At 46.6% G+C, this 24288-nt stretch overlaps 1 protein-coding gene across 5 annotated transcripts in view; it reads left to right on the top strand.

Moving 5' to 3' along the window:
• Window positions 1-3422: 3422 nt before the first annotated feature.
• Carmil1 (capping protein regulator and myosin 1 linker 1) overlaps window positions 3423-24288 on the top strand; it is a 289003-nt gene continuing 268137 nt past the window's right edge. For 2 of the 5 annotated variants that reach the window (XM_036189086.1, XM_036189080.1), the window contains exons 1-2: window positions 3423-3645; window positions 6323-6420. In XM_036189086.1, the coding sequence (XP_036044979.1) occupies window positions 3606-3645; window positions 6323-6420 (138 nt within the window). In that variant the 5' untranslated portion in view covers window positions 3423-3605. The remainder of the gene's footprint in view (window positions 3646-6322; window positions 6421-24288) is intronic. The other 3 variants (XM_036189082.1, XM_036189077.1, XM_036189081.1) reach the window with 2 other exon arrangements.

Here is a 24288-nt window from a genome sequence, read left to right as displayed (position 1 = left end):
TGCTCCAAGATCTCAGCATCCAAAACCATGACTAGCAAATTAAGAGAGATCGAATCCCAGGTCTTAAGGGTACCCCAGCGGCCACACCCCAGGGGCATGTACATCAAGGTCCTAGACAGGTGTGACAGCTATCTGCTACCTCACTAGGGGTGGTGCTTCAGGGCATGGCTCACACAGACACCACTACAGTGTGGCTCCTTCAGGGCTATTTTTGAAACTTCGTTGGTTTATCCAGAAAACCTTGTTAAACCACATGCATTTGAAAGGCTGTTTTGAGTAGTGCTTCCCACTTACTGTAGGGGGAAAACAGTTAATATATGAAAAAAAAATATGTGGTTTAGACAAATTGCCAACTTTATTAACAAAGAGGTAAAGGTCTGAGGTAGAAAGCTCAAGTCAACAAGTGTTTACTGGACATCTGTAATAGATTTTCTGCCCACCCATAATAGGTTTCTCTGCCAGTGCAGTAAGCCAGATCAAGGCGAATTGAAAAAGTATAAGAACTGGTTTATTTGAATGAATCAATTCCTGATGGATTCTCAGTCCCAGAGATCAAGGCCAGAGAAGCTGCACCCCTGAACTAACAGGGAGATTATACAGGTTGTAGATGAGGGTTGATGAGGTGTCTGCCACAAGCTGGGTTTGTGCCTAAGTATGGTCAAAAGCTGACTGCTTTAGGTGGAGACTTGGGCAGCAGGCAACTTCAGGGGAGGAAGATGCAAGTAGCTGCCAAGAATGCCAAAATGGGCTTTTTGGTACCTTCCATTACTTCAGAGATTCTCTGAGTGGGCGGGGTTTGGACAAAAGGAATGGAGCTTCTCAGTATAGATGTAATGGGCTTCTCAGTGTAGATGGAGCTGGAGCTTCCAACTGAACAATCTGCCTTGCCCAGGTTGTAGAGGCAGACAGGTGCTTAGCTGAGTGGTGCAGGCTCCTCTGACAGTGTGCGAGAGGCCCTGGGTTTAGTCCCCAACAACACACAGATACTTCCTACACTCCCAGCCTTCAAATTGCCTACTGTCTAGTTCGGAAACAACCAACTATCACCTCCCCTGACTCCAATCCAGTATTCCACGGTTAAATAGTAAAACTGGACAAGGACACAAGAATGAAGGCAGGCCCTTGTCTGTTTGGGTTCTTAAGTGTGTTTTAGTCTTAGGAATCTCAGCCATCTAAAAACCTCTGTAGAAGTTTCATCAAGAAGGTACACAAATGATGGGTTTGCAAACAGCAAGAAGCAGATAACCGGAAAGCAGATAACTTGGAAAGAGTGGAATCTGGGGGACTGGGAGATGGCTCAGCTGCTAAGGCCCTTTGATCTCTCTGAAGCCCACATAGAGCGATCACACTGACTCCCACAGTTGTCCTCTGACCTCCATAACCCGGCCCTCCGCCCCAGGCTCACTTTGTGCACCCACAATAACAGTAAATTACAAAAGAATGGCATCTTGCTGAGTCAGGGTGGGGGTTGTGGCCGGGTGAACCAGGTGGGAAGGGCCAGCCAGAGAATCCGTTTTAGAAGGTACTCTTCCAGAACAGTCACCATTTACATCAGAACAGTGGTTAGTTACCTGCAAGAAATCTTTTGACTGTTCATAGAAGGAGGGGGTGGGGTGGGTCAACGGGACCTTATCTGAGATTCCTGCTCCTCTCTTCTACACTTGTGAGCCAGTGGTATGTGATCTGACTCTAATTGCCTGTGGCCTTATGGTCTTAGAAGGTGCGAGGGTATGCAAAGGGTGGTCTCCTAACTGAAAAGAGGCGCACGCACCATTTGTACAGCTGTGGGGAAGTCTTCATCCATGCAAGGGTATGTGGCTGCTTTGGGGTCACCCACACTCCTTTAAGTAACCCCTCACCCATGTTCTGTTAAATCTAGTAACTTCACTGGTTCTCCAAGATGGAGTTCGGTGGAATTGAACTCTGTAGTTGGAGAACTATTAAGAGAGTGTTTACAGTCTTCCCAAGGAAAGAGTTCCACCAACAGCAATCCAGAGAAAACGTCAGAGTAGAAACTGAAGATTATTCTTAGGGAATCAAGGTCGCAAGGTCCACAGCATTCTTTAAAACTAGACTACCAACAGCTCACACTAGGAATCTCAGTAGCCAGGAGGCTGAGGCAGGAGAACTGCGGTCCAGGCCACCAGAGAGACGATTTAAAAAACAAAAACCTAAGCAGTCAGACGTGGTGCCACACACCTTTGATCCCAGCACTCTGGGAGGCAGAGAAATCCTTTAGTTGGAGGCCAGCTTGGTCTACACAGCAAGTTCCAGACCAGCCAGAGTTACATAGGGAGACCCTGTCTCAAAAAACCAACCAACCAACAAATACAGTAACAAAAATTAAGCTGCCAAATGCCGGATATCTTTCTTTTCCTCCCTTCCAGGTTTTTGACCTTTAAAGTCAGAACCTGATTGGTCAGTCAGGGACATTCCCAGCTGCGGGTGATGGAAGTGCACACAAGCACTCCAGAATCCGAAGGCGCGTGGATGGGCTGGATCAGGTAGAATGAGATTTAGTAGCCGGAAGATTCGGCCTTTGTGAACCGCATCTAGCCCTCCGACGTGCCCCGAGGCTTAAGGAGACAGGGTCGCCATCAAAAGGCATTTTCCAAAGAGGCTCCTGTCTTCTCATCTTACGGTTGTCTATGGATTGCGTGTAGCTCTCAATCACCAGAGATGGGGAATTAAGGCGGGTACGGGGACACTGCTCTCAGAGGGGCCTGAGATCCAGAAGTGCACGAAAGGATCCTTGAAAACGCCAGCTGGGTTCTGCAGCTCCGGGCCTCAGGGTCCATTGGCCGGCCGGGATTTGGGGACAACCCGGGTCCTCCTCGCCCGCAGCCAGCAGATGGCTCTCGGGCTCTCTCTACAGCTCCATCGACCCCTCTCCAGACGCAAGCGCCTGCTGCACCGGAGCGAGGCTGCGAGGAGGGGCGCGGAGCCCGGCGCCGCCGCAGCCGTCAGGGAAGCAGCCACCGCAGCCGAGCACCGCGTCGGTCCCCGGGCTGTGCCCCGCGCCGGGCACCGTGCGCCCAGGCCCGGAGGCCGGCCGGGGACCCGTGCGGAGGCCGCTCTCGCGAGGCGGGGAGGAGACGCAGGGGAACCAGGAGGAGGAGCAGGAGCGGGTGAAGGAGAGGAGGAGGAGCGGGAGAAGGGGAAGGAGGAGAGCAGGGCCGACCCGCCCCTGCCCAGCCCAGCCCCGCTGGAGGCCGAGACCAGCCCGGCCGCCCAACCCTCGCCTTCCGCTTCACCTACGCCCAAGGTGCGGCGCAGAGGCCCGGCTGCGCGGCGCCCGCGTGAGGAGGAGCTGGTGCTGCAGCCGCCTTGCGTTCGGCCCCCGGAGCTGCGAGCCGAGCGGGCGGCATGTAGCGGCGGCCGCAGAGCCAGCTCGGATTTGCAACTCTTCGGAATTTTTTTTTTTTTTTTTTTTTTTTTTTGGTACTGCGGGCGCGCGGCAACCTTGGATCAACGCCCCGCTGCTTCGGCCCACTCTTCCCTTGCAAGCTGCGGCTCCCTCGCGGAAACATTAAAGGGTTTAGGGAAGGGCGCGGGGCCGAGAGTCAGAGTGGGACCCGGGATCTCCCCGCGCCCAGTGGGCAACCATGACCGACGAGAGCTCCGATGTCCCCCGGGAGTTGATGGGTAAGCCTGGCGCGGTGGCCGACTGGCCATCTTCCTCTGTCACCTCCTCTCCGCCTCCCTTTCCACCTCCGTCCTCCGGCAGAGTGCCCGCGCCCTGGCGCGCGAGAGGTGTGGGGCAGGGTTGCCGGGGGGCGCCTAGAAGTTTGCTGGCCTGATGGCCGCAGGAGCGGGGTCCAGAGAGAGGAAGGCGTGGGGAGGCATCTGGAGCCCTGGAGGGCTCCCGGGCGGGTCTCCCTGCCCTGCCCCACCAGGTAGGTCAGGTTGGTGGAACACGGAGCTGGAGGAGCGTCCCTTCCAGCGGCCAGCCCCGTGACCCCTAACTCGAGAAAGTCCGGGAAAGCCTAGCAGGAGGATGCCTGGCGACAGCATTGTAGGTCCCCTCGGCTCGTGCCAGGCACCCTCCAGGAAATTCCCGTCTGGGGCTGCCCCTCTCACCGACAGCCTTAGGGATGGAGGCGCCGGCCCAGCGTCAGGACCCGGTCTGGCAAGGCGTGGCTTTGGGGAATGGAGCTGGAAGCGAGAGGGTTACTCGACTGACGTCTACTAGGGCCAGGAAATGGAGGGTTAATGATAAAAGCCTCATTTTAATAGTGATTTACCTACCGACCACCCCCAGTCTCTTTGGGAACACGTTTGTGGTACTCTGGTCGCTTGTGGCCCTCCTGGTTAGCGGCGGGCTGGAGGGGGCCGGGGGTGGTGGTGGTTGTCCTCTTTGGGAGTGGAGGGAGAGAGCATTGCTTGGAATTTAAGTCTTGGGGCTTTGCTTTAGCAGGAAAGGTTAAATGACAAATGGCCCAGGAGTGCTGGGAACCAGCGCTCACACTCGTGTGGATGGACTATGTTGACTTGAACGTGTCAGCATGGACCTCCGTGACCTGTATTCCCTGAGGTACCATGCTGGGCACACTCTGGGTGCCTTGATGTTTGCTGGGTGCAGACCAGAGGGAAAGCCCTCACTGCAGGTTCACCTCAGGCTGGAATTTGTCCCTCTGCTACACGCCGCCGTCGCAGCTTATCCTTGAGAGGACTTGGTGACCCCTTATAAAGCTGCTTACTCTGCAGGCGAAACTTGGCGGGAAGAAGCTGTTGCTGGTTTTGTATGGAACTTTGCTTTTGTTGAATTAAAAACACGCTGCCGTCGCCACCACCACCACCACCACCACCACCACCACCACCACCACCACCACCACCACCACCACAATAACAACAAAATCGAGTGATATGTTCTTGCACATCTCCTATTTTGTTCTAGGCCCTCTCCCCAATCCAGGGAGTCAGTTCTGAGACATCAGCGAGTGGCCCATCAGGTTCTGGGTGTTTTCAACACCCTGCCTGAACAGGAGACTAACACTGCAGGCTCCGAAGATGCCTCCACGGGTGTAGATTTTTAGAAAGTTGTGTTGCATTGTCGGGACGGAGAACTCCCAGTGCCCCATCTCCCCACATGGACCCTTCCTGACTCTGCCCCCCTGCTGGTCCTTGAGCTGCGCTCTCTCTCTCTCTCTTTCTTCCCTTTACTTCTCTCACCTTCTGTGTAGCTGTTGTGTAGCTGTTGCCCAAAATAACAGACTTTAGTCTGTATGTGCTAAAACATCTATGGTGTAAAGAGTCAACATTCTACACCTTAGTGGGCCATGTTGGACACCCCCTAGTGTGGAAACCAGAGGTCCATTTCCTGCCTCCTTAGCTCAAGATGCTCTTGTCTCAAACTTCCACCCTCGCCCGCCCTGTCTGTGAGCAGGTGTGCTGTGTGAAGATTCCTTTAGTGGTATCTCGAGTCGCTTTCACTAGATGGTAAACCACCATAGAAAGCAGGTAGTAGGGCTGTTCATATAAGCCAAGATGGTTATAATACGGAATACAGAGCTATGACAACCTAGAAGATGGAACTGGCATTTGAAGAATAAGTAGGATATTATCAGGAGACTAGGGCAAAAACATCCCAGAAAAGAGAATCCAAAGAAAATCCCAGACTTGTGAAAATCCAGGGAGACATGGACCCTTGTGTATGTACTGAGAAATCAAGCTGGGAAATGTGAGACTTGGACACTGCAACCATTGGATTCTTCCCCAAATGACCATACCTCTAACCAGGAAGGCACACTCAAGCTGGGCATTCAGAAAGGCCACTGTGGTTAGGAAGGCCAGGGGCAGATTTAGGGAGAGATGCCAAGTGTCTTGGTGCAGTCATCCTTGGGGCTCAGGATCTGTGCAGCAGGTGGATTTTTGGGAACCTCGACTCCTAATTCACTCTAAGAGTTAGAGAAAACCAAGGTTGTGCAGCTTTCATTGTTGCCAGTGAAGATGACCCTGACTTTGATTTGAGCTGGGCAGCATGTGAGAGTGACAGGAACGTTCTGTTTTCCAAACTTTCAAATCTTTACCACTGGCTACACCACAGACCACTGCTGTTAAGACTTCAATATTCAGAACTGGAGAGATGGCCCAGCCGTTCAGAGTACTTGCTTTCCAGCAGGCTTGAATTTGGTTCCCAGACTCTGTCTCAAAACAAAAACCCTCTTGAAGGCTGACAACTATCAGACTTGTTAATTTAGCAGAAAGAAAGGAAAGGGCCAACGATAAAAACAGCTAGACTCTCCTCCAAACGTCTGCTCTGCACCAGTGCCCCTTTCTCTTGCTAAAGAAGGACTATAATGAAACTTTTTCTTTCTTTCAGAAAGTATAAAGGATGTTATTGGCAGAAAGATCAAAATCTCAGTGAAGAAGAAAGTGAAGTTGGAAGTGAAGGGAGACAGGGTGGAAAACAAAGTGCTGGTGAGTGTCCTGTTCCTGTTCCTGTTCTGGAGCCATCCGTGGGCTGAAGTGTCTTCTCCCTCCTTCCCGTCCGCTGGGTTTCATGCAGCCTTCCTTCTATGCTTGGTCGTTTCTCCAAAAGTCCGATGACCAATTTCTTCCACTTACTGGACTCTTCCCTTTTGGAAAGTTGGACCTTCCAGAAGGGCTGCTTGTGTGACTTGTTTTACCCAGTCTCCTGGAGGATTTTAAGAAATTTGTGTCTCATTGGTTTAACAAAATGTTCTCAAATATTCCATGCATGAAGTCATCTGAGGGCTGATGACTCGAGAGTGCACTTTTGCCTTCCTTGGAGAGCTGGTGTTCTAGAGGAATCACTAGTTTTTAGGTGCAGTTGTCCTTGGGCTGCCATTGGACTTAGTGTTCTCTTCCTCTTAGCACAAGTCTTTAGGGGCCACCAGTGGCTGAGTAGTGCCAGGTGTGCAAAGTGATTTCTTGTATTTCACTACTTTTCTTGGTTGAGAGTGTCAGAAGTCTGAATTTGAGTGCAGGTGCAAAGCTGCATGTTGTGGCTGGCTCATACCAATAATCCCAGCACTTGGGAAGGTATGACGGGAGAGTTGTCTTGGTGGCCATCCTGGGATGTGAGATAATCATCTCCAAAAAAGAAAGAAGACAGGAGCTGGAGAGATGGCTCAGTGTGTAAGGGTACTTGCTGCTTTCGTAGAGAACCCTGGTACCCATGTGGTAGCTCGCAACCATCTGTAACTCTAGTTCCATGGGGAACTAACATTCTCTTCTGGCTTTTGCAGGCACTAGGCATGTACATGGTGCGTGCATACACATTCAGGCACAACACTCTTATACATACAATAAAACAGAATAAATCTTTAAAAAAAAAACCTATAGAAAAAAAGTACCTCCTACCCCCAATAAAGCCAGTGCAGGTGGAAAAATTATTTTATTTTATTTTTTTGCTTTTTGAGATAGGGTTTCTCTGTGTAGCCCTGGCTGTCCTGGAACTAGCTCTGTAGACCAGGCTGGCCTCGAACTCAGAGATCTGCCTGCCTCTGCCTCCTGAGTGCTGGGATTAAAGGTGTGTGCTGCTGCCACCACCACCTTACCTGATTTCCTTTCTTTTTTCTTTTCTTTTCCTTTCTTGCTTTCTTTCTCTCTTTCTCCTTCCTTCCTTCCTTCCTTCCTTCCTTCCTTCCTTCCTTCCTTCCTTCCTTCCTTCTCTCCCTCCCCCTCCCCCCTCTCCCTTTCCCTCTTTCTTCCCCTCTCTCTCCCCCCCCCCTCTCTCCCCACACTCTCTTTCTCTCTTCCTCCCTCCCTCAGGCTTTTGATTACTTGGATCATAGGCATACACTGTCACACCCAGTGCAACAGAATATTTTCCAACGTTTTGCTGTGGAAAATTGCAAATATGCAAAATTAGAGCAGCATATCATATTGAATCCTATGTTTGTCATTTATCACTAATAATTTTTAGTGTTTTGCCAATATTGCTAATTTATCTATCACCCTCTACTACAGATTTTTCCCCCCCTCAAGTATTTTAGAACAAATCTGGAGCAGATGGCATTGAAAGAGAATATTTCCAATATTTCATTTCTTCAGTGGAATTGGCTCCAAAATCTAGTGTCTTCCTGATCATACCTGTCTTAAGAATCTTATAAGAAGATCATTGACTCAGGAAATGTGATTGTCTCGTGTGGCCATGAGGATTGTGCTATTGATATGACTCCAGTTAGTTCTCTGTTACAGGGTCAGATGGTGGTGGCTGCAGAGCGGGATAGCTCAGGTGACCTTTGCCCTGCTCTGAAATGTGCTCCTGTAGACACAAGATTCAGGTTATTAATAGCGAAAATGATTGATGCCCTGCTTGCTCTATTTTACTTAGCTTTAAATAGTCAGATCTCTTAAATTGTTTTTTCTTGAGAGTTTTCAACAGCTTTTGTATTACCTTTTGGAAATAGTAGTGCAGAGAGAACTGTTGCTGCCATGTGTTCTTGTCTAAGTTCAAAGTAACTTTGCTTTTGGGTTCTCTTCTTCCATTCCTAACTGTGGTAGGAATCAACCCATCCATATCTATCATTGAGCTCCATAAAGCCCAGTGTGTACTTTTGACCCCAGGGCCTTACACATGCTGGACAAATGTTTTACCACTGAGCAATATCCCCAGTTCCTATATGAAGCTTTGTTTCTGTAGTCTATAGCATAAACATCAAGTCCTATTTGCTCCAACAGCCTGAAGAATGACATTTGGTATCATTTGGTGTTTATGTTCTGCATTATACTAGATAAGCTGTGCCCTGGCTCAAATTTACTGATAACATCTCAAAGACAAAATTGTGCCCATATAAAATTGGTGCCATTTTGAAATGTCTGGGATGATGACGGAGGCTGTGGACAGATCAGAGGCAGAGTGCTCGCCTTGCATGTGAAGGCCCTGTGTGCGTGCATTCCCCTGCACTGCCGAAAGAAGTGGAAATGAGGGATATGGTGCTTCCTACTGTAAGAGTTTTGGCTCACCTTCTGGAGTTCATGAGAGTTGTAATCAACTTACAGATGGATTTGAATTAATCATTTATCTCCCCGAATCTCAATCCTTGTGATTTCTAGATGCTTGGCTTGAACTTTTGGCTGTTAGGTAATTAAGGTCTGGCTTTTTTTTTTTTTTTTTTTGGATAGGCTTTAAGTTTGAGCAAGAAGCTCCAGGAAGTAACCTTCACAGTTTGGTTTTTGAAGTTTTCAACATAGAGAAATTGAACTAATTATCAATCTACCCAAACAGGTTGTTAATGAGTTTAATTCTTTACATGTACTTTTTTGAGTGTGTGTGTGTGCATGTGAGTGTGTGGGTGTCCCCATGAGGAAGCTGGAAGGAAGAGGTTGGGTGTCTCCCTCTACTGCTCTCTACCTGGTCCCCTGTGACAGGGTCTCTCACTAAACCCTAAGCTCTCCATTTCTGCTAGCTCCCAGGATTCCATCTTTGCCTTTTATCACTGAGGTTACAGTCATACTTGGCTTTTGTGAATGTTGGGGATTTGAACTTAGGTTCTCACATTTGCAAAGCAAGTACTTTTAGCCATCTCCCTAGCTCTGTGTACTTTTCCTTCATTGTTTCTTCCTTCCTTCCTTTCTTCCTTCCTTCCTTCCTTCCTTCCTTCCTTCCTTTTTTTTAAAACAGGGTCTCTGTAGCACTGAGATCACAGGTATGAGGTGCCATAGCTGCCCAAGAGTGTCCTATTTCTTTTCCCTTTATCTTTGGGTAGAGGTTTGTCTTCCCCTTTCTTCTCATGAGCAGATGGCTCATGTTTTGGAATACTGAACAAGTGCTAGGTGCTGTGCTGAGTTCTTTGAGCATTACCTCCCATTCCTACTACAACCCTGTGAAGTAGGGATACTTTTCGTATGTCTGATTTCAGATGAGAAGGTTGAGATTTGGAGAGACTGAAGTGATTTGCTTCGAGTCACCCAGTGAGTTAATGATAAAGAAGGGATTTGGACCCAGACCTTCTGTACACAGATACTTTCTTTGCTTGTGCTCAAAATAATCTTTGCTTGTGCTTGTTTGGTGGCTGCTAACTTCACTGGCAGGAGAAAATGGGGGTTTAGAAGAATCAAAATGCTTGCCTTTGATTTGGTTGACCCAGCTGAGTATATGGCTTGACAAGCTGAGTGTAGTCTCTTTATAGGATTTCAGCTGTCAGTCTGGTATGGAAACACATACACTATGCACTATGCACTATACACTATATACTATACACTGTATACTATATACTATACATGTATACTATATACTACATACTGTATACTAACAGTAACCAGACTGTGGGCTTTATATGTGCTCTGTAGGAATGAATGAGGATGAGGAGAGTGCACAGGAGGGGTAGGGAGGACTTCAGAGAGAGGTGAAGTCTAAGGAGGTGGTCAGCTAGATGAGAGGAGTCAGCCTTGGGAAGCGTGGGGAGCAGTCGGAAGGGCCTGGAAGCCAGAGAGAACATAGAGAAACTGGTGGTTTCTTGCAGCTCTCTTATCAGGAAAGCGGGACTGGTCAGACAGGTCTCTCACCACGTGGTCGGCTTTTTTTTCTTTTCTACCACCGGTTCTTGGTGATCCTCACTTTATTCTCTAGGGCAGCAGGAGGGCTCTGTGGGAAGGACTTAGTGACTTTAGAACAATGTCAGTTAATTGCTTTCTTGAATGAAGCAGGGATTGTCACAGTAGCCCTTTGTATGCCTCACTTTGCAGATTCAGTGCATATATTTAAATACTGGTTAGCATCCCGACAGGCATTCTGTGAATGCCTAATGCTTTGTCGTGATGCTCCACTAACCAAGGGGCCCTGCATTCTCTTCTGTCAGTGACCAGAACATGTTAATCTTAAACTCAAGTACCTGGTACTTCTACTGAGGGCCTAGGTTAGCTTGTAAGGCCAAGACAGTTTATTCATAGTTGGTGGCACCTTATTAGCAGAATAGAAGGCAATAGACTATGGTGTCTTAGTGAGAAAGTAATTTTGTGCTTATATAAATTTGGCAATTAGGTGTTAACAATAAATAGGTCTCAACTTTGAATTTTCAGGGACATAAATATACTTCTTTCTTAAATTTTATTTTAAAGTTATTTTAGGGGCTGGAGAGATGGTTCAGGGGTTAAGAGCAATGGCTGTTCTTCCAGAGGACCAGGTTCAATTCCCAGCACCCACATGGCAGCTCACAAGTATCTGTAACTCCAGTTCCAGGGGATCTGACGACACCCTCACACCAATGCACATAAAATAAAGTTAAAAAAAATAGAATTATTTTATTATTACTATCTTTTACTGTTAATGTGTATGAGTGTTTTGTCTGCATAAATGTATGTGTACCTCATGCATGGCTGATGCCTGAAGGTGTTGGAAGAGGACATTGGCTCCCCAGGATCCACTAGAGACCATTGTGAGCAGCCATGTGATGATGGGAATAAAACAGATCTTTTAGAAGAGCAGCCAGTGCTCTTCATTACTGAGCCATCCATCTCTTCAGGCCTGGGACATTAGTATAGTTCTGTGCATGGGAAATCTTAAAAAATGAAGTAGGCTGGGTCCCACACTTGGTCGGAGAGCCTAGTGCTAGAGCATGGCGAGCTGGGGTAGAATAGGCCAGAGCTCTGGAAGGTTAGAGACTAGAATAGTCCAATGTTCTTGCTAAGTGCTCTTCTAGAGAACAGTCCTTCAGCTCGGGTGGTCTTAGTGGGAACTAGGTCTCTGTGGCCATGATGGAGAGCCAGCTCCTCTACTGCTGAGATGCCTCTTTATTTTGTCTTAAAGAGATGTGTTTTTTTTTTTCCATTTTTATTTATTTATTTATTTTCTATTATCAGCTTGATATAGTACAAATTCTTATCCTAATAGTGAAATGTTTCACTGAGGCTTGCCCAGTGATTGAGTAAAACCAAAACTTATTATAAGCCACAGTCATCCTAGGGTTCCCCCATGCTATGTATATAGCCTCCCTGGTTATGTGGGTTGCAGTCTGATTGTTCTTTGCTTTATATCTAGAATCCACTTATGAGTGAGTAGATACCATGTTTGTCCTTCTGGGTTTGGGTTACCTCACTCAGGATGATTTTTTCTAGTTCCATCCATTTGCCTGCAAATTTCATGCTGTTATTGTTTTTCTCTGCTGAATAGTACTCCATTGTGTATATGTACCACATTTTCTTAACCCATTCTTAAGTTGACGGGCATGTAGGATGTTTCCAGGTTCTAGCTAATATGAATAGTGCTGCTATGAACATAGTTGAGCATATATCTTTGTGGTATGATTGAGCATTCCTCGGGTGTATGCCCAAGAGTGGTATGGCTGGGTCTTGAGGTAGATTGATTCCCAATTTTCTGAGATACCACCATACTGATTTCTACAGTGGTTGTACAAGTTTGCATTCCCACCAACAGTGGAGGAGTGTTCCCTTTGCTCCACATCCTCTCCAAGGAGATGTTTTTTAGCCAGTGACACTGTATGCCTTAGATTCTTGTTCAGTCATTTGCTAACTGAATTAAAATGTTCACTTCTAGATAATTTCAGATTTATATAGTTAATACAAATCACATAGTGGTCCTCTTACCTCCTGACCAGCTTCCCCTGTCTTGCAAAATTGTATATCACAACTGAGATCCTGATATTTATTGTGAACTAAAAATATCCTTCCATAGGTATCCCTCCTGGTAGCCCAGGCTACCTTCAAACCTGCTATATAGTGGAGGGGCTGGCTTTGAACTCATGATTCTCCTGCTTCCATTTTCCCAGTGCTAAGGGCTTTAATCCGTTCTTTCTATTGTGCTGTCATTTCAAGGATGTTAGATTGTTGGGTATGGTAGCTCAGGTCTTTGTTGGGTATGGTAGCTCAGGTTTGTACAGAATGTTAGATTGTTGGACATGGTAGCTTATGGTAGCTCAGGTCTGTACAGGATGTTAGATTGTTGGGCATGATAACTCAGGTCTGTACAGGATGTTAGATTGTTGGGCATGGTAACTCAGGTCTGTACAGAATGTTAGATTGTTGGACATGGTAGCTCAGGTCTTTGTTGGGTATGTTAGCTCAGGTCTGTACAGGATGTTAGATTGTTGGGCATGGTAGCTCAGGTCTGTACAGGATGTTAGATTGTTGGACATGGTAGCTCAGGTCTTTGTTGGGTATGGTAGCTCAGGTCTGTACAGGATGTTAGATTGTTGAGCATGGTAGCTCAGGTCTTTGTTGGGTATGGTAACTCAAGTCTGTACAGGATGTTAGATTGTTGGGCATGGTAACTCAGGTCTGTACAGGATGTTATATTGTTGGACATGGTAGCTCAGGTCTGTACAGGATGTTAGATTGTTGGGCATGGTAACTCAGGGTTGTACAGGATGTTAGATTGTTGGACATGGTAGCTCGGGTCTTTGTTGGGCATGGTAGCTCAGGTCTGTACAGGATGTTAGATTGTTGGGCATGGTAACTCAGGTCTGTACAGGATGTTATATTGTTGGGTATGGTAGCTCAGGTCTGCATAGGATGTTAGATTGTTGGGTATGGTAGCTCAGGTCTGTACAGGATGTTAGATTGTTGGGCATGGTAGCTCAGGTCTGCATTCCTAGTGCTTAGACAGGTGCAGGACTGTCACCTAGAGCATACAGTCAGTCCCAGAATGGAATGAAGTCCTAAGGAAACTTTACAGAAATAATCACGCACTGTCAGCATGATTTGGGGTTGGCTTTTCTTACTTAGCTTACATCAAGTTTCTGTGTCAGCTGTACCTTTTTTGTTGGTGACTGTTCCATGGCAGTAAGTGTCCCAGAGTTTGCTTGTTCACAGTGAATGGCCTCCTGGGTTATTCCCAGTTTTTGGCTATTAGGAATGAAAAGGATGTAGATATCCATCTACAGTTTTTGTGTGAGCACACACTTATATTTCTTGTGATAAACGCTGAGGATCACAGTTGCTGGTTTGTGTGGGAATTACATGTTTTCTTAGAAACTGGCCAGCATTCCCAGAATGGCCATGCCATTACATAATCCTACCTGCTACATGTGAACCATCCAGTTTCTCTACCTCTTTGGTAGTACTTGGTAGGGTCTGGATCTTTTCTTTTTTCTTAACAGACTGATTGAAATTCAAACAAAAAAACCAAACTGGAGAGATAGCTCAGAAGTTAAGAACACTGACTGCTTTTTTAGAGGTCCTGAGTTCAATTTCCACATGATGGTTGTAAACCATCTGTAATGAGACCTGGTACCCTCTTCTGGTGTGCAAGCATGTATGTAGGCAGAACACTGTATACATAATAAATAAATAAATCTTAAAAAACCTAAATGAACCAAAATCAAACAAACAAACACTCCAACAACTCTGAGGAGGGAGCGGGGCCCTGCTGAGATCTTTCCAGCAACTTCCTTTGGGGAAGTGTGCTGTGTCTCCCTCTAGGATGGTGGTTTAGAAGCAGCCAGAAGGTCCAGTCCTGGTCTCAGCTTGGCTGTTTTCTGCTTTATCTGGAATTCAGGCTATAAGCACTTGTTCTTCCACACATGTGGGAGGATGTGGAGTCAGAAGCAAGACTCTTTCTCCTTCGTCTCCTTTCCCCCACATTCCCTGCCCTCCCCCCTCCCCCCTTTTCCTCCCTTCCTTCATTCCCTCCCTTTCGGTTTTTTTTTTTTTTTTTTTTTTTTTTTTTTTTTTTTTTTTGATATGTGGGTTCATGTAGCTCAGGCTAGTCTTGAACTTGCTCTGTTGCCAAGAATGGCCGTGGGCTCTGGATCCGCCATCTGCTTCCATCTCAGTGCTGAGATTATGTACATGTATGCTGCTAGGCCTGGCTCGGAATCATGTCTTCTTAGCATTGTTTTCTTCTCTTCTCCCTCCCTTCCTTCCTCTCTGCTTTTGGGATAGGGCCTCTGTATGTACACCAGGCAGCCCACAGGTGGAGGAAACCCTGCCTCAGCACCCGAGTGCTAGGATTATTCTTGGGAATCATGATGCTGTGGCTCTTTTGAATATAATTGCCTCTAACTGTTAAAATGCTGAAAAGTATGAACTATGAGGTATTTTTATTATTATTATTATTATTATTATTATTATTATTATTATTATTTGCTGTTTATTTGTTGAGACAGGGTCCCACCATGTAGCGGTGGCTAGCCTGGAACTTGCTTTGTGGTCCAGGCTAGCCTCCAACTCACAGATTTACTTGTCTTTGACTTTGGAGTGCTAGGATTAAAGGGGTGCACTACCATGGCTGGGCTTGAGAGTGTTGTTCTGGATGACACGTTTCCCTGAAATATTTAGGTGGCTGCTGTCATTGAATCAAAGGAGCTCCGGCAGGTCTCCGTGCCTTGCCCTACCAGCTGGGTCAGGTTGGTGGAACATGGAGCTGGAGGGGACTATAACTTTTTCCCTCTCAAGAATGGAATAGCTCAAATAGATTTTGTAAGCATTTGCTGGCTTAATATTCTATATATTGTTAAGTCTATAATATACTCCAGTATGGAAGGTGCTGATCTCCTACTCCTGGCCATGTGGTTTTTGTGGCTGGCTTGTCTAATACTTTCCCCAGCCCTGCTCCTTAGCTCTCTCGTTCCCTAGCTCCTAACTTGGTACAACAGTACCTGTGCTACACTTCCTCTTCTATGAACGTCCCCTCTGGAAACAGTGATATTCAGGGATAACAGGTTGTCAGTGGTTGCCACACATTAAAAAAAAAAATCACTGGGTGGTGGTGCTGCACACCTTTCATCCCAGCACTCAGGAGGCAGAGCCAGGTGGATCTCTGTAAGTTCTAGGCTAGCCTGGTCTACAGAGTGACAGGACAGCTAGGGCTGTGACAGAAACACCGTCTCAAAAAGCCAACTCCCCCTCCCCCCTTAAAAATCCTAGCAGTAAATTAAAACAGACAAACAAACAAAACAGCAGCAACAACAAACTCACATAATTTTCCACAGGAGTCATTCAGAAGTAGCTTTTTAAGAGTATGTTTTTCAAGTTTATAGGTAGCCTCCAAACAGTGAAGCTGTACTTCTGCCTCCCCACCTCCCCCAGTAGCCTTGAGCATACCGGGCAAATGTCCTACCACTGAGAAACACTCCAAGCCCAGGAAGGCTATTTGGTTGATCTGGAGAGATTCCAGCTGCCTTCACAGCGTTTGGGATAGGCATCTTCTGATCTCCGGGCCCTCTCTGGGTAAGCAGAAGCTCCTAGGTGGGTCTTGAACACATTGCTGATTTGACTGTGGGTATTGGCATGTTAGTGCTGCTGTTTAAGTATATGTAACAGTAAACATTTCATCTAGCATGCATAGCCTGCAGTTGTTCCTGCAGAGACCGGTTGGGTGTCATGGCTCTTGGCCTTGGGTTTAGTTAGACCCTCTGCAAGGCTGTAGGATGGTTGTCCTGTAATTTGAACAGCTCTCTCTTTGTGTACCATGAGGAGTCTCAGCTTTTCAGGGTTGCTTACAATTCAGCACACAGGTGATTTTCAAAGCACCTGGGTGAAGTTACACAGCTCTAGAAAGCCGAGCTTTAGAAAACAGCAGCCACATTGAACTGATCCTCAGGGGTGGTGTTGGAGGCATGTACTTGCTGCCAAGGATCCTGGCACAAGTTCTGGGAAATTCAAAATAAAAGAAGCCGTGTCTGAGTGTTTCAGAATTTCCCTGAACCTAAAAGTGTGGTCAGTGCCCACCTGGTGGTGCCTCTCATCTCTGGGTAAGGGCGGGGGGAGGGGGGGAGAGAAGGGGGCGGTCACACTTTCCCAGGATGCAGTTCTGCCTGTGGGTGAACTGGTACCTGAGCTGCATTCACGTTCTACCCAGGTCTGCAAGTGGCCCAGTTTCTGCTGTAGTTAGCATCGCCTGCAAGAGTCAAATGACCTTGGGCAAGGAAGCTGCTGGCCGAATACCCGGCTCGGTGTAACTTTTCATTGTTAAGTAGATACTGTTTTTCCAGCTTCTGGGATTCGGCCTCCCTGGGAACTGGCAGAAAGTAGCGGGGAGGAGGGCGACTGAGGAGCTGGGAGCCCAGGGGTATGAAAGGCGCATTGTATTAAGCAAGGAGCCGAGAAAGCTCACCAAAATATGGAATGAATGGGGAGAACTCCTTTTTCGAGTTTATAGAATAGTTACAGAGGAAACAAAAAGACACTATGAGCCGTTTACCTCGCTTTCCATTCCTTGGAAACATTGTTCACATTTATTGTTCAAGTAAATTGGAAATCGAAACAATGTTTTGTTCTTTTGAGAGAGGGTCTCTTTCTGTAACCAAGGCTGGTTTCCAACTCAATATAACCCAGACTAGCCTCAATCCTCCTGCCCCAGCCTCTGAAGTGCAGGGATTACAAGTAGGAGCCAAGCCTGGCCTTCTATTTAATTTCTGGAGACAGAATCTCATATAGTCCAGGGTAGCCTGGCACTCTCTCTGTAGCTGAAGATGACTTTGAACTTCTGATCCTCTGCCTCTGCTTCCCCAGTGTTGAAGTTACAGTCATGGGCCACTGGGTTCACACAGTGCTAGAGAGGGTGTACATTGTACCTGTAAGCTGTCTACTAATTGAGCTATATCTCTATTTCTAGTCTTTGTTTGTTTGTTTGTTTGTTTAATTTCATAGAGACAAAATTTCTTGTGTACCCCAGGTTTAACTTCAAGAACTCCCTCCCTCCCTGACATCCTCTCTCTAAAATACTTTTGTCTGTTAGTATAATATGAGAATTTACATGGGGTTTGCACCTGCAGTCTAGCAAATTTGGACTATAGCAGCAAATTTGAGTGCAGCGTAGGCTAGAGACTGTCTCGAAAACAAGCTGGGGAAGGAAGGTACCTGGCCTTTAATCTCAGTACTCGGGAGGTAGAGGCAGGCAGGTCTCTGAGCTCAAGGCTAGTCTACATAACAGTTTCAGGTCAGCCAGTGCTACTTAGTGAGAGAAACAAACCAAACCACAAACAAATAAAAAACCAAGCTGGTGAGATAGCTCAGTCCGTGACCCGCTTGACTTTAAGCATGAGGATGTGAGTTCAATCCCTTAGCCAATGTAAAGAAAAGAAGCATGCTTTTGTAATGCTAGCACTGAGCAAGAGACTAGGATTCCCTGGGCCTTACTGGCCAGCTAGCATAGCCTGTTGGGTGAGTTCCAGGACCAGAGATTTTGTCTTAAAAAAAAAAGGTGGATGGCATGCATGCATGTACGTATGTGTACACACACACACACACACACACACACACACACACACACACACACCAGTCCTTCCTCTAGGAAATAACATTTTAAAAGAAAACAAAACTATTAAACATTTTGGATTTAGATAGCAATTTCTTTTCCATGGAAGGAATTGAAGCCTTGCGCATGCTAGGCAAGCACTCTACTACCAAGCTAAACCCCAGCCTCTGTTTAAATTTTTAAAATTTAACTTAGCTTTTGAGATGAGAGTCTTACTCTGTAGTCTGATATACCCTGGGATTAGCCATGGACCCTAGGCTATCCTTGAAATTGCAATCCTTCTGCCTCAGCCTCCCCTGTGGTGGGATTGCAGACATGTATCATATATATATTTTTTTGGCTTTTCGAGACAGGGTTTCTCTGTAGCTTTGGAGCCTGTCCTGGACTAGCTCTGTAGACCAGGCTGGCCTCAAACTCACAGAGATCCACCTACCTTTGCCTCCCGAGTGCTGGGATTACAGGCGTGCGCCACCACCGCCCAGCTTATGATTATATTTTTAAAAAAGGAGATCTCAGTACTATTTTGTGGTCTTCTAAACTTCACTTTGACTCTCAGCTTTGTGGCAGTAACTCTTATCCAAATTTGAATTTCTGTGTGGTCCTGTGTTCATCCCTGTAGACTATAATGTAACCGTGTTCTCTATTGTTAGATATTCTAGTTGTCTCCAATATCTAGCCTTCAAAGTGCACATAGTGTCATTTTTCTTGGAGAAATTTCTGGAACAGGATTGCTGTGGTATAGGCATTTAAGAGATGATTTTCTACCTAATTATTATACAGAAAGTCTCAATAGAGAAGAATTCTACCTCACCAATATTAGTGGGATTTTGTTGTTGTTGTTTTGTTTTAGTTTTTAAGATACTTAGCAGAATTGATCTCTTTGCTCCTTGTTGTAGCTTGTTCCTCAGGCTGGAAGCTGCAGAGGAGTGAGGTTGCATGATATGACTCAGACCTTTGCCCTCATCATGGAACGGTTTTGCCTTGGGTCTATGAATGCTCGAGTAAATGATAGTGAGCGGACTTGTGCATGATAAGGTACATGGTGCATTGAGCAGGTAAAGTATGTTTAGTAAGTGCCATGAATTCATGCACTCAGAGTTAGACCAAAGTCTTTAATAGAGTATAAAGATGAAAGGCAAGACTGCCTTCACCCCATAGCTCACTGGCATGGCAACAGTCTCTGAAATCCGGTGGTCCTGTCCTTCTCCAGTCTCATTTATCTTCCCTACTTTCTGACTTATCCATGTCACCTTGACTTTCGAGTAGATGGGCCTCATGATCATGATCTGTTGCTTTTCCTCACTGAAGCTGTCATGGTCCAATTTGGCTACCCTTCAAGACCACCACTGTGTATGGCTGTCCTTCCAAGACTGACAGATAGGGGCTGGGGATGTAGTCCAGAGGTAGAGTACCTGTCTAGAATAACCAATCACCCAGTGAGGGGCTGGCTGGTGGTGGGGCTCAGTGGTAGGGTGCTGTCTTACCATGTGAAAGGCCTTGGTTTCCACCCTCAGTACTACCCAATATTCAAGCACCCAGCACTTTTTCCATTCCCAGGGTATATTAGTTAGGGTTCTCTAGAGGAATAGAGTTGATAGAATGAATACACATTAAAAGGGGGTTTATCTGGCCTACATAATCATCAACAAATGGCATCTCACACCAGAGAAGCCAAGTATCTGTTAGATGCTTCCTAACCATGGAGGACTCTTGCAGATCTGCTGGTCTTCTGTCTACACTGGAAGCTGGAAGACGGTTGTTCTAATATCAGGGAAAGAATATGGCAGCAGCATCAACAGAGTGGATGATCTTGCCAACAGAGTGGAAGAAAGTAGGCAAAGAGCAAAGTATCTTCCATGTCCTTTTATCTGGGCTGCCCACAGAAGGTGTCATTTGTACTTAGGATGAGTCAACTAATCTGATCTAGACAGTCTCTCACAGGAGTGGCCAAATTCCAGATCCAGTCAAGTTGACAACCAAGGTTAACTGTCATATAGGGGGATTCACTTTCACTCACTCTGTGAAAGAGTCAAGTCAAGTCAACCAGACATGGCCTAGTGGGGTTGGCAAAGTGTGGACCCTTGCAAGGTTCCTTGAGGTAGTTCCCTGCTTGTAAACTACCTGGCATAACCTCCACCCTGGCTGAAGTCCAGGCTGTTGGATGAAGTGTTACCAAAGAACACTTTTTGTTTTCCTGAAGTCATCTTTCCTGAGTCAGTTATCATGAAGGCTCTCTCAAGATTTTATCTCCCACCAGAACTGTGGACTGGAGAGAACGAGCTGTGTCTTTTGTTTGCTTAAACCTGGACATTCAAGCCTGGCCCCGTCTTTCTTCCATTTCCAGCAAAGTCTGCCTGAATCCACACTGCAGGTCAGGGAGGCATGCCGAGGCTTGGTCCCCTGGAGAGCAGGCACCAGCCATGCAAAGACCACAGCCCTCACTGCCTGTGGACATGTACAGCTGCAATGCTTGTTCCCAGGCTGCCACTGCTTCGACCCTGCTTCTTATCAGAACTTTTACTTCCTCCAAGTCTAGTGTTTATGAATTAACTGAAGTTCTGGGCGTGATCTCCCTTTCAACAGCTTGTCTCTTTAAAAAAAAAGACATGGTGTTGAAATAGTCTGTGACCCCCTATTTTACTGTGTCCAGAGTCATTAGAGCTCTATGGTTGAGTTTTTCTCTTCCTTTTATTTAATTAGCTTTTTTTTTAGGGTACCGGGCGTTGATCCTCAGACTCACATCAGGCAAGTGCTGAGCCCCTACTGCTTAACTTTGTATATAATTTTGACACAAGGACTCACTGTATAGCCTGTGCTTACCTTGTGTGAGCTCACGATGTAGTCCAGGCTGGCCTGAAACTTGAGTTCCTCCTGCCTCAGCCTGTGAGTTCTGAGATGACAGGCATGTATGTCACATCCCTAGCTCCATCTCTTGTTCTAAGCTTGGATGTAGGCACTAGTTTAGTTCTCCCTTCCTAGCCTTGCTGGTTGGCACTGTCCCCGAGGGCAAAGGTGAGATTACCAGCACCTGTCACTCAGGGTTTTCTCAGCTCTGCGCTGTGGTGTGTTCTTGCCACGGAGACTGAGTGAAAGAGGCCCCTGTTCTGTTGGACATGTGCAGGTTGTCTGCAGGCCGGGCAGTAGTACTGTGCGTGCACAGAGGCTTCACACCGCATCTTTTTGGCCCAGCTGTGTTCTCTGGGAGTAGCTTCAGTCATCCTAGGGGCTCCCCTTAGTGTTCTGAGGAGATGCTGCAGCTGTGTTAGCCTGTGGACAAGAGTTTGCTGCTTCTGTGTCTTCAGTTTATACCTTCATCCCTCCAGTGGCTTACTCTGGGCATCAGTTTAGGATGAAATGTCCAGACTTCCATTTGTTCCCATTTAACCCAGGCAAGTGACGCTCCCAAGCCAGTGAGTGGTGGCTCTCAGCCTTCCTAACGCTGCGACCCTTTAATACAGTTCCTCATGTAGTGGTGACCTCCAACCATAACGTTATTTTTGCTGCTACTTCATAACTGCAATCTTTCTATTGTTATGAATTGTCTTTTAAATATCTGTGTTTTCTGATGGTCTTAGGAGACCCCTGTGAAAGGGGGGTCGTGACCCACAGTTTGAGAACTGCAGTTCTAAGCTCTCTTAGACTTACTTTCTGTCTGTAAAATGAGTAACCACAGAACCTGCTTTGCCATGCTTTTTGTAAATTTAAAGACACGTTGCATATAAAATATCTTACGTGTGTCTAGCGCACATTAGGCCACTGGACATTTTAGCTACTTTTGTTCTAAATCAGGCAGAGTGCTTCCGTAGTGAGAATCTGCGTAGATGACTCAGGTGTATTTTATAGAAATATTTCGGGAGGAAACTCATCCTTCCACCCCTTCCGGCTGTCTGTGGATATTTGCTGCCACTCCATCTGCACAGTGCTATTTTAAACCAGAACTGGTTGGCTCTGGAAATGGTCTGGTGATCTTTCACCTTGCTCCTCTTAAAAGGATAGTGTCTGATTTTTATTTTAAACTGTGTATGGTGTGTGCACACCTACATATGCATTTGCAGAGGTGGAGGTTGGATGTCCTGCTCTTTCATGCTCTACCTCTTTCCCTTCATTTAGGGTCTTTCACCGAGGTTGGTGCTGCACTTGCAGGTAACTGGCCCTGGCAATCCTCCTGTCTCTGCCCTGCCCTCCAGTGGGGGTTACAGGTGTGTGTGCTATGTCTAGCCTTTTATGTATTATAGGTGCTGGGGATTTGAACCCAGATCTGGATGCTCGGGTAGCAAGCACTTTTACCTGCTGAGCCATCTCTCTAGGCACAAATGTGGTTGCTTTTCACAAATCTTTGTTATCATTTTGAGGTAGCATCTCATAAAGCCCATGATGGCATCAAATTTGCTTGTAGCTGAGGATGAGCTTAAACTCTTGCTTCCATCTTCCAAGTGTCGGGAATATGGTGTACAGAATTCTGGGTTGATCCCTGCTCTGTCCCCACCCCCCTTGCTTTGCTTTCCAAATGTGGGGATTACAGGTATGTAACAGTGTGCCTGACTAAGAACCCCCCCCCCCTTTTTTTTTTTTTTTTTAGTTTTTCAAGACTGGATTTCTCTGTTGCCTTCTCTGTCCTGGAACTCACTCTGTAGATCAGGCTGCCTCTGCCTCCTGAGTGCTGGGATCAAAGCATTGTCCACCACTCCCTGCTTAAGTTTTGTTTGAATAAAAGGTTCAAGTACATTATTGAGACGTATGTTTCTGAAGACAGCACTGTGCACATCCTCTATCATTTCTCATCTCTATTTTACTCTACAAGGAAGGGGGTAGGAAATAGGCACAAACTCTACCGTTCTCTTTGAAGCTACTTGGTAACATTGTTAAATATTCAGTCACTGGCAGCCGCCTGCATTGAAGGGTTTGCTTTCCCAGCACTGGCTGCCTGGGGCTGCTCCCTCCTTCCAGTTGCTTCCTCCTCTCAGATTTCAGTTAAGATTTTTCTACAGATTAAGATTAAGATTGTTTTTTGTTTGATTTTCAAACAGAACCTCACTTCAGCCCTGTCCAGTTTAGAACTAGATATGTAGATGAGGCTGGCCCTGAACTCAGAGATCCCATCAGCGCCTGTCTTCCAAGTGCTTCAATTAAAGCTGTGGACACCGTGCCTGGCCTAAAATTGTTCTATGGGGGTGCAACAACATGGTATAGTAGGTAAAGGTGTCTGCTACCAACCCCAATGACATTTGTTCCAAGGCTAAGACGCAACATGATATAAGGGAAGAGAGAACTGACTCCCAAAAGTTGTTCTCTGACCTCTGCATGCATACTGTAGCTCCTATGTGCACCACACACACAAACAAATAATAAATGTAGTTAACAGGCCGGGCGGTGGTGGCGCACGCCTAGAGCCAGACAGATCTCTGTGAGTTCCAGGCCAGCTTGGGCTACTGAGTGAGTTCCAGGAAAGGTGCAAAGCTACAGAGAAATCCTGTCTCAAAAAACAATGTAAAGGACTGTTTCATGGGGAGGAGGCAGTGTTTGGGGCTATTGCTCTTCTAGCTTTGTGTTGTAGTTATGCCTGGAGGGTTCCTGACATGCTGAATACTTAACCTGCAGGTGTTCTGGACTCACACTGTTTTATTGTTGGTTTCCTTTTTCTGTTCTTGCAGCGCCCCGCCCCACCCCCAGTCCTGTGTTTTTTGAGGCAGTGTCTTACTCTGTAGCCCTAGGTGGCCTGGAACTAGTTGTACAGCGAAGACTGACTCTAACTCATACCTGGTTGTATACCCAAGACTGACTCAAATTCAATCTCTTGCTCTTCCTGCCTCAGCCACCCAAGTGCTCAGGGGATAGGCATGTGCCACCCACCATGCCAGGCTGGCAGTCTGCTTTAACAGGCTGTTGCTGGCTTTGTTATGGAGGTCAGCTCCCATTAGAGGCCTGTGGCTAAGCGTGGCTGTCCCAGCCTACCTGCTTAGGAAAATGGCTTGACAAGGCTGGTCAAGCAGATGTCTTTGCTGTCTGTCATCCTTCCAGAGCTGCTGTGTGCCCAGCTGTATGTGCTCCTACACATGTCTTGTTTGGCTTTTGCTAGCTCTTCTGTGTGTGTGTGTGTGTGTGTGTGTGTGTGTGTGTGTGTGTGTATGTGTGTGTGTGTGTGTGTGTGTATGTGTAGACATTGA

The sequence above is a fragment of the Onychomys torridus genome, chromosome 5, assembly GCF_903995425.1.
Source record: "Onychomys torridus chromosome 5, mOncTor1.1, whole genome shotgun sequence".
Lineage (NCBI taxonomy): Eukaryota > Metazoa > Chordata > Mammalia > Rodentia > Cricetidae > Onychomys > Onychomys torridus.
The sequence above is the reverse complement of the archived record's forward strand: the minus strand, read 5'-3'. Positions and strand labels throughout refer to the sequence as shown.